The sequence below is a fragment of the Rhincodon typus genome, chromosome 27 (assembly GCF_021869965.1).
Source record: "Rhincodon typus isolate 14 chromosome 27, sRhiTyp1.1, whole genome shotgun sequence".
NCBI lineage: Eukaryota > Metazoa > Chordata > Chondrichthyes > Orectolobiformes > Rhincodontidae > Rhincodon > Rhincodon typus.
This window is the reverse complement of record NC_063358.1, coordinates 2,609,408-2,620,031: the sequence shown is the minus strand read 5'-3', so window position 1 is coordinate 2,620,031 and position 10,624 is coordinate 2,609,408. Positions and strand designations below refer to the sequence as shown.

The window sequence follows — 10,624 nt, the reverse complement described above, 5'->3', positions numbered from 1 at the left end:
TCTACAAAACAAATTGGTCTTTGGCCCTAATAGTTTCCCCAGTTCATTTTCTCCAGTGATAGTTATTGTACTTAGTTCCTCTCCTCGTTTTGCGCCTTGATTTTATTTAGTAATTTTTGGAATGCTATTAGTGTTTTCTACTGTGAAGACTCCACCCCCCCAAATCCCCAACCCGACCCAGGACCTTCCCCACAATGTGCCTGCCGCCATTGGCCATGTGGCCGCTATCAGGGCACCCATGCATGACGTCACATCCTCCGCCGCTGGGTACGCCACTTCCGGTACAGCGAACGCCATCGACACCGCTGCTGATGCCACCACCTCCATTTCCGAGGCCAACACCACAGACACTGAAGACGCACATGCCGACGTTGCTCCGCCCGCCGGCTCTACAGGAGACAGTAGCACCAGCCCTGCCGAGTCTTCACCATCGCCCCCCAGACCTCCCCCTTACTGAGGGCGAACGGTCAGTCCTCAGTAAAGGGCTCACCTTTGTCCCCCTCCACCCTAACATCAACGAATACTGCTCACGCTTGGACGTTGAACAGTTTTTCCTCCGCCTCCGCGCTTACTTCTTTAACTGTGAACCTAACCCTCCCTCTACTGACCCCTTCTCCCGCCTCCAACACACCCCCTCCTCCTGGACACCACCCCAAGGCCTCCTACTCTCCCTCGACCTCTTCATCTTCAACTGCTGCTGAGACATCAATTGCCTCAACCTCTCCACCCCTCTCACACACTCCAACCTCTCCCCCGCAGAACGTGCAGCCCTCCGCTCCGTCCGCTCCAATCCCAACCTCACCATAAAACCCGCAGACAAGGGAGGCGCAGTTGTAGTATGGCGCACTGACCTCTACATCGCCGAGGCCAGGCGCCAACTCTCCGACACCACCTCCTACCGCCCCCTTGATCATGACCCCACCCCGACCACCAAACCATCATCTCCCAAACCATCCACAGCCTCATCACCTCAGGTGACCTCCAACCTCATCGTTCTCCAATCCCGCACCACCCGCTTCTATCTCCTTCCCAAAATCCACAAACCTGACTGCCCTGGTCGACCCATTGTCTCCGCCTGCTCCTGCCCCACCGAACTTATCTCCACCTGTCTCGACTCCATTTTCTCCCCCTTGATCCAGGAACTCCCTACCTACATCCGTGACACCACCCACGCCCTCCAAAATTTCCAATTCCCCGGTCCCCAACATCTCATCTTTACCATGGACGTCCAATTGCTATACACCTGCATTCCCCATGCAAATGGCCTAAAGGCCCTCCGCTTCTTCCTGTCCCGCAGGCCCGACCAGTCCCCCTCCACTGACACCCTCATCCGCTTAACCGAACTCGTCCTCACCCTCAGCAACTTTTATTTCAATTCCTCCCACTTCCTATAGACAAAGGGGGTGGCCATGGGTACCCACATGGGCCCAAGCTATGCCTGCCTCTTTGTAGGTTACGTGGAACAATCCCTCTTCCGTAGCTAGACTGGCCCTAAACCCCACCTCTTTTCTCCGTAACATTAATGACTGTATCGGCGCCGCCTCGTGCTCCCACAAGGAGCTCGAACAGTTCATCCGCTTCACCAACACCTTCCACCCCCAACTTTAAGTTCACCTGGACCATCTCTGATACCTCTCTCTCCTTCCTGGATCTCTGTTTCCATCTCTGGCAACCACCTGGAAACTGATATCCATTTCAAGCCCACCGACTCCCACAGCTACCTAGAATACACCTCCTCCCACCCACCTTCCTGCAAAAATGCCATCTCCTATTCCCAATTCCTTCGCCTCTGCCGCATCTGCTCCCAGGATGAGGCATTCCATTCCCAAACATCTCAGATGTCCTCGTTTTTCAAGGACCGCAACCTCCCCCTACCCCCCTCAGTGGTCGAGAATGCCCTGGACCGTGTCTCCTGCATTTCCCGCAACTTGTCCCTCACACCCCCTCCCTGCAATAACAGCCAAAACAGAATCCCCCTCGTCCTCACATACCACCCCACCAAGCTCCGGATCCAACGCATCATCCTCCAACACTTCCACCATCTGCAATCCGACCCCACCACCAAAGACATCTTTCCCTCCCCACCCTTATCTGCTTTCCGGAGGGACCACTCTCTCCGTGACTCCCTTGTCCGCTCCACACTCCCCTCCAGCCCCACCACACCCGGCACTTTTCCCTGCAACCGCAGGAAGTGCTACACCTGCCCCCACATCTCCTCCCTAACCCCCATCCCAGGCCCCAAGAAGACTTTCCACATCAAGCAGATGTTCACCTGCACATCTGCTAATGTACTATACTGTATCCGCTGTTCTCGTTGTGGTCTCCTCTACATCGGGGAAACCAAGCGGAGGCTTGGGGACCGCTTTGCAGAACACCTACGCTCAGTTCTCACTGAACAACTGCACTTCCCAGTCGCGAACCATTTCAACTCCCCATCCCATTCCTCAGACGACATGTCCATCCTGGGCCTCCTGCAGTGCCACAGTGATGCCACCCGAATATTCCGCTTGGGAACCCTGCAGTCCAATGGTATCAATGTGGACTTCGCAAGCTTCAAAATCTCCCCTCCTCCTACCACATCCCAAAACCAGCCCAGCTTGTCCCTGCCTCCCTAACTTGTCCTTCCTCCCACCTCAAGCCGCACCCCCATCTCCTACCTATTAGCCTCATCCTGCCCCCTTGACCTGTCCGTCCTCCCTGGACTGACCTATCCCCTCCCTACCTCCCCACCTACACTCACCTTTACTGGCTCCATCCCCGCCTCTTTGACCGGTCTGTCTCCTCTCCACCTATCTTCTCCTCTATCCATCTTCTATCCGCCTGCCCCTCTCTCCCTATTTATTTCAGAACCCCCTTCCCCTCCCACATTTCTGAAGAAGGGTCTAGGCCCGAAACGTCAGCTTTCCTGCTCCTCTGATGCTGCTTGGCCTGCTGTGTTCATCCAAGCTCTACACCTTGTTATTCAGCTCTGCTATTTGCTGGTTCCCATTATTACTTCCCCAGCCTTGTTCTGCAATGAGTATACATTCACTTTGACCCCTCTCTTTCTTTTTACATATTTTAAAGAAGCTCTTGCTGTCCATCTTGATATTACTCACAAGTTTACCCTCAAAGTTTATTTCCTCCCCCTTAATTTCTTTGGTTGTTCTTTGTACAATTCAAATGTAGCCAGAACAGGTCCCTTCTCCCCAGTACTGATCAGAAGTAAAAGTACTACATGAGAGTAAATCTAAACCACAATACTGTGTTTTATCTGCACAGTAAACTTCTTCACATTGGTTAAAATATACACTGAGATGCTTGACATCAAACATCTCAACAGAGAATAAACTCAAGACTAACTTCAATCTAAAGTTTTCATTTAATTGATGCTGCTCATTTTGCTAAAGGAAGGGTAAAATCGCCAGGATCAGAATACAACAGACAGTGATTCTTTTACCCTTGGGCAGAATTTCTGGTCTGTTCCTGTTGGCCAATTAACTGTGAAAGGTTGGAATGGGTGGAATTTCCATTCTAACATGTTTTAGAAAAGTAAATGGGATAGAAATTCGTGGCCACGTAATGTGTAAACATGATCTATTAAAATATCGCTTGTATATGAAGAACGTTAATCACCTCCAATTTTACAGATCAATTGCAAATCAGTGTTTGGGAAGAAACTGTACTCTCCATCCATGATGGAAATGCCATACTGCCATGTCATTTCTTCAGTGGCTTCTTATCCCATCAGATCATCGTCTTGTGGCAACGTGTCGAGACCAAAGAGATTCTATGGAGCTATTACCACGGACAAAACCAGCTTAATGAACAGAGTCAGCAATATTCAGGCAGAGTGAGCCTCTTCCCAGAGGAGTTGGAAAGGGGAAATGCTTCCTTGAAATTTGAAAATGTGAAGCTAAATGATGCTGGAAAGTACATGTGCTCTGTCAGAACGCCACTAGAAAATAGCACGGGAATTCTCTCCCTTCAAATTGCAGGTACAATCCCATTTGGATACAACAGGAAAAACAAATGCTGTTTTTGTGTAGAATTTCACTGTTGATCCAGTTTACCAGTATAGCGAGCTAGAATGGGTACAGCTGCTTTTCACACAATTGGAATTATTTTTCAGTCTTAATTAGAAACGTTACATAGATTAAAACAATCCACTGGGGCACATGAAGGCCACTTCACCCATGGAGTGTGTGCTGGCTCTTTGAAGGAAACACCCTGTTAATCCCACATCCCTATTCTTCACCTATAACTCGTGTATTTTTCCCTTTGAGTGCACCCAGTTCTCCCTGGAAAGTTAGCATTGAATCTGCTTCCACCTGCTTTTTAGGTAGTGCACTCCAGATCATAGTATGCTCTGTTTAAAACAGTTCTGTACATTTTTCCCCTGGAAGAAACACATGAACAGTCTTCTGTTGGGCCTCTGTGGGGCACCCTCCAAGTAGAAGTAGCCCTTTAGACACCAATTTGTAACAGCTCAGGCTGGTTCTTTCTTGACTACTTTGTCTGTGGTAGCAGGCTGGTTGGTTGTTGCCGGTTGCTTTGACACATCTACTGTTTTTTTTTTTTTTTGCAATGAGGGCACTAGATCGTTAACACTCAGAAATTCACCTCTCTGCTCCAGTTCTGGTCCAGTGGCAAGACATCTTCTCCTGAGTCAGAATGTTGTGCTTCTAGGTCCTGCTTCAGAAGGTTGAGAATGAAATGTAAGTTCAGGAAAGCCAGCACTCCTGTCAAACAGGTACAAAATTTTAGATGCCTATTTAGTGAGCAGCATCACTGATTGAGGGGTGCTGGAAAAGAAAGAGGCTAGGAGGCAGATTAGAAAGGTAGTAGTGGTAAAATGACGCAATAGTTTGCAAATTGAGATCATGAATCCCATAAGGTATGTTACCACATGGGTGCAAGGGACATAATGGAATGACTGGATAAACCTCTGGAAAGTGAGGATGAACAACCAGTGGTAGTGGTTCATGTGGGAACCAACAACAGAGGGAGGAATAGCTTGGAGGATTTATCAGACAGTTTCAGGAATTAGGGAGTAGGATGGACACAGGGTCTCTTGGATAGGAATCTTGAATACTGCCTGTGGCACAAGCATCAGCATTTGGGGAATGGCAGGTTAGGAAGGTAAATGTGTGGCTTGAGGGATGGTGTTGGTTTAGATTTCCAGGACATTGCTATCACATCTGGGAAAGGAAAAAGCTGGTCTCAGGTTTGGAAGGACCAACGAGGGCAAAAGAGAGAAAATGGGAGTAAAGGAATTGAGAGAAGGCTTGATTCTGAAAGTGACCAAAAATAGTTGCCTTCCAAGAGGAAGAATTGGTGGCCTTATTGATGTGTTCCAAATTATGAAAAATTTTTTGGCATCAAGAAGGATATTCTGTTTCCATTGGTTCATATTGTTTGTAACCACAGGTCACAATTTGAAGGTTGTCAGCAAGAGTTCAGAGTGAGGTGAGAAGAAACTTCTTTATTCCAAGAGTTGTTAGGATTTGGAATGTACTGCCTGGGAGCGTAGTGGAGGTGGATTCCATACAGTTTCAAAAGAAAGCTGGATAAATATTTGGAAGTGTTGAATTCAGGGTTACAGAGATATGGTTGGAGAATGGGACAAACTGGGTTGGCCTTTCAGGCCAGTACAGACACAATAGCTAGAATGGCCTCATGTGTACTGTAAAATTCAATGATGCAGAATTTTTGTGCAGTATTGAAGAATACAGCCCTGTTCTGGGTCCTGTCCTTCAGATGAGTTGTTCATCCAAGGCTCCCAGGTGAACAGGGCTTAGACTTCCAAAAGTACTTCATTTACCTGAGATTGTTGTGTATCTAAAATGCATTGCACAGTGTGTGCAAAAATGCTTTTTTAGGCAATGCTGATGTGTCTCACATTTAACACTGTGAGAATTAGTTTATAACGTGAGCTCCTACCTATGATTATGAAACCAAGAAATAATATAATTTATAATGGGTAAGTGAGAGAATAATAACTGAATGCTGCAAATACAAAGTAATGCGTCCTTAAAAATGAAGAGGTCCCAGTTGGTGTTGCTAGGCTCATGTTGAAACAGAGAGCAGAGCAGATGTCCCTAACCCAGGCACCAGCCGGCTACACCACCTTCTGGATTCTCTCTTTTGGCTGCAAAGAAACTACAATGAGGATCTTTATAGGATGTGGAAATTGAGTTTACTGGTGCAAATGCATGCAGCTTGAATTCTAGACACTGCCTTAAGATTTCATCCGCAAACTTGATCATTTCCATACACCTGAAAAGCAGCACATGTGCATATAATTAATGCACCATGAAGATAAAACAGGAGTGACCTCTTGTGTCTCAATGTTTTAATCATCAAATCCCTACAGTGTGGAAGCAGGCCATTTGGCCCATCAAGTCCACACCGACTCTCTGAAGAGCATCCCACCCAGACCCAGACCCCTATCGCATCCCTATAATCCCATATTTCCCATGGCTAATCTACCTAGCCTGCAGAGCCCTGGACACTATGGGTAATTTGATTCTCACCAACCATCTAATTACCTGGCAATGCCAAGAAGTACAACTTTCTGTGGCATCCTGTACTCGAGCATGCACACTGTGTAATCTCAAGCTACGGGTAGTGATCACAGATGCTCCAATTTATTTCCTTTGCATGGCTGACCTGAAGTCTGTCTTGCTGTTACCATTTGGCATTGGCATGGAATGTGTTGAATGGAATTAATGATCAATACTCAACTGGTTAGGCCCAGTTATGAATTCTCCTTCCTTGGTCATCAAGACCTGGTTGAAACAGTGCATCTAGCTCCAGGTCAGGAATGCTATCGACTGCACCATAAGATCTTATTAAAGTTTATCTATGGACCTACTAACTAATAAAATTAGTCAAAGAGCCCATCTAATGTATGTAGGAGAGAGTATCAGTTTTGGTTTTAGCTAATTTTGTTCCTGACTTACTACACCCTGGTCAATCAGCTTGCAAACACATCCTTGAGGATAACGAAGGAAGTAACTGCATAAGTGATGTAAACTGAACTGAATTTGGTTTATTGTCACATGCACTCGAATAAGTGCAAAGTTGGCAATGTTGCTGCTTATGGCGCCAACTTAGGTGCAAGGTACCTAGGTACAGAGGTATTTGGTACAAAATTGAAGTAATATAAAAGAAAACTTGAATTACAGTCTTTTTCATCCAAGTCTATGTCAGCCCCTAGCCTACAGTCTGCAAGGGCACTGCCTCCCCGCGACAGCCTCTGGGACCCACATCCCCACACTGCCCTCTGAGTAAGGTTAAGTTTTAAAGTTTGAAACAAAAACACTCCAGGAAAGGGAACTAAAAGAGACAAAGAAAAAGGGGCAGCGCAGAGGAGCTCCAGGTGGAGGGTCCTGCTCTGCTGTGTATGACTGCTTTCAAATGCATTGCTTCTCAATTTCTTCCCTACCCAGCCTACCCACCGATAACAAGAATTTAAAGTGAAGTTTGTATTTTGTTTGTCTTGCAGTTTATATATTTCTTGAGTTTTTTTTTAAATTCATCAGCATACTACACCGAGCCCAGCCTAAGAATTGTACAAACATCAAATGGAACAAACTTTATCTTTGAGTCTCGTGGTTTCCCTGAACCTACTGTTTCCTGGTTAAAAGACAAGCACCTGGATATTTCTGCACTGTCTGAGACTCTGTGCCAACTTGGTGAAGATGGACTGTATTCAGTACAGAGCAGTCTGCAAATCAATGGCACCAGTATGAGTTCAAATTTCACATTTCGATTACTGAATGATGTTTTACAGCAGTCCATTTCTTGGACTTTTGAGCTATCTTCTGGTAAGTAAATTCATCTGAATGTTTATGCACTGATTTTGTTTTCCCCCAGATGAAAAATCAGGACATCTGTTAAGTATTGGGAGCCCTGCAAGAGAGCCTGAGTGGGAGAGATTGGATGGGAGATTCAGTGAAAATGGCCAACATCCTCCTCCTTTGGTTCATGGAGAAACACTGTTTTACTGGGCCCTACCTAAATCACTTAAAACACATTTTTTTCAGCTCCTTCTGCAGAGTTAGGTTTTACAAAGTGGAATGTTCATCATAAGCACTCCACCATGGAGATCATTTGAAATATAAAGGGGCAGGTTGACTTTCTAATGCAGTTAAAGTGAATTTTAAAAGCAGCTGAGTACGTATACTGTTGCAACATGACTCTCTTTGTTTTTCACTCCTGCTGTGTTGGTGTCACTGGCTGGACCAGCATTTATTGTCCTGCCCTCGTTGCCCCTTGTGAAGCTGGTGGTGAGCTGTCTTCTTGAACTGCTGTAGTTAGACCCACAATACTGTTAGGGAGGGAATTCCAGGATTTTGATCCAGTGACAGCGAAGGAATGGTGATATATTTCCAAGTCAGGATGGGGAGTGGCTTAGAGGGGAACTCGCAGGGATCATGTTTCAATGTATCTGCTGCCCTTGTCCTAGATGGAAGTAGTCGTGTGTTTAGAAAGTGAGGTGTAAGGAAATGTCTAAGGGCCTTTGATGAATTTCTGCTCTGCATCTTGTAGCTAATAGCAGCAGAGTGTATTGAGTGTTGATATTAAGTGACTGGCAAACATCCACAACTAATGAAGTGGGCTGCTTTCCCCTGGATGGTGTTAATCTTCTATGTCAGTCTTTGACTTGCAGAGACACACAAAGTTTGCACCTGTTTCATCAGTCTGCTGAATTAGCACCTAATCCACTATTTCAAATCTCGTTTCTTGCACTGTGGCACCTGTAAACCACACCAATGCACGGCAGCAAATCTGTAAGGGTAAAGTTGCCCTGGTTTTTACCAGACCAGAGGACCGCTCTCTCGTTGGAGAGAGACTACTAGTGGTGGTTTTAACCTGAGGGTCAACACACATCAGGTGAGGGAAGAGGTCAAGAAGGAGAACTCTTCTGGTGTGGGGATTGAACCCACACAGTTGGCATTACACTGCACTGCAAATCAACTGTCAGTTTAGCTCAGTGAGCAACTCACTAAATTTAACTAAAGCTCCTTCAACAGCACCTTCCAAACCCGTGACCTCTACCACACAGCTGGGCAAGTGCAGAAGACCTATAGAACACCATGACCTGTAAGACCCCCCTCCCAGCCACACACCACCCTGACTTGAAACTTTATCACCGTTCGTTCACTGACATTGGGTTACAATCCCGTCCCTTCATCAATCAGACATCAACGGTTTGAAATGGTGGCACACCATCACTTTCTCAAGGACATTTGGGTCTGAGGAATAAATGCTGACCTTGCCAAGAATAATCCATCTCTCATGAATGACTTTTTATATAAAACATAACTGGATCATTGCTGTAGCGTCAGGTCTAGGAAAATGCCTGAGGATCATATGTGGAATAGCAAGTTCACTACCTCCATTTATAACTCCACTGTAGAGCAATGTGGATGAAACTCTCACCTTAATGTTTTGTACTACTAAGTTTGTACTTCACATGCAAATGAACATCCCACAAATTACATTTGATCCTTTTCCATGTTTTTAAATTCTCGTTGAATTCCAGTGTGTTCAGTGCCACATCTGTCTGGTGCTTCACACAATTAGCATTCTGAAGTCAAATTGTTGGTTTGAAATGTGTTGGCAAAAAAAATCCATACTTCACTGAAACATGATGTAAATATGTTTTGAACAGATATTGACACTGGAATTGAAAACAGATACAGATGGATTTTACTTGCTGTCCTGGTGATAGCTGAACTTGTAATTACAGCAATATTGATCAGCAAGAAACCAGTTTCACTTAAACCAGCAAAATGATATTATATGACCTGTCAGCCTTTGAGGAAACTGTGTATAGATGGACAGCACCTGTTCCAACAAGGAAATATATTTCTGTGAAGTAGGAGTTGATGGCTATTAACACTCTTGTAAGCAGCGAGATAATGAAAAATATTTGGAAGATCACCGTTTGTTGAAAAGTGGAGTCTGAGGGTTGTGGCTAAAGTGCAGCAGCTTTCATCCTCTGTCTGGGCTCCCATTCAGTTTGACTTTCCTATTGTGAGGATAGAAACAAAACAGAGAGAAGGACTCACATGTTGTTCATGGGATCAGCTCAATACATATTGTTCTCTTTCAATCCTGTTTCTGTTTAGATGGTATTTGCTACATAGTAAATCACACTTTATTCAGACCAGGATGGCAAGAAGGGAGACAACAAGGTGCAGGGCTGGATGAACACAGCAGGCCAAGCAGCATCATAGGAGCAGAAAGGCTGACGTTTCGGGCCTAGAAGGGATCTGTTCACTGCTCTCTGTCCTGTTGCTTCTCTGGGGATTGGTTTATGTCAAGGTGGTTGGTTGATATTTGCATCTTCTCCAGGTGGGAAAATGTATCAAATTGTCATAACTGGAGAAGTTATCAAAAATCAATTTAGAGTTGGAAAATGGTGAAATAAGTTTTGTTTTCGGTATAATGGTTATAACTATTAGGGAATTTGTAGTTTATAAGGAACAAAATACGTTCAAGGAAACACTGACCGTCAAAAAATATTACTTGGTGGTTTGTTTCAAATGATCACTTGACATAAGGGCATTGAGAATTGCTAAGCTTTACTTCGGTTGTGGGTAAAGTGTTGGAAAGGATTATAAGAGATAGG

At 45.4% G+C, this 10,624-nt stretch overlaps 1 protein-coding gene across 1 annotated transcript; it reads left to right on the top strand.

Moving 5' to 3' along the window:
• Nucleotides 1-238: 238 nt before the first annotated feature.
• LOC109934994 (CD276 antigen-like) lies at nucleotides 239-10,618 on the top strand. Its single transcript, XM_048612909.1, has 4 exons — nucleotides 239-267; nucleotides 3,604-3,977; nucleotides 7,527-7,811; nucleotides 9,662-10,618. The coding sequence occupies exons 1-4, from the start codon at nucleotides 239-241 to the stop codon at nucleotides 9,784-9,786; spliced, it is 813 nt and encodes a 270-aa protein (XP_048468866.1). The 3' UTR covers nucleotides 9,787-10,618.
• Nucleotides 10,619-10,624: the final 6 nt, after the last annotated feature.

What these genes read in the sequence shown, in the direction of transcription:
- LOC109934994 (XM_048612909.1), top strand. Translation starts at nt 239, where the DNA reads ATGCATGACGTCACATCCTCCGCCGCTGG. An exon ending in GTCACATCCTCCGCCGCTGG is followed by an intron (nt 268 to 3,603) that starts GTACGCCACTTC and finishes TTGTATATGAAG; the next exon opens with AACGTTAATCACCTCCAATT. An exon ending in GACTTTTGAGCTATCTTCTG is followed by an intron (nt 7,812 to 9,661) that starts GTAAGTAAATTC and finishes TGTTTTGAACAG; the next exon opens with ATATTGACACTGGAATTGAA.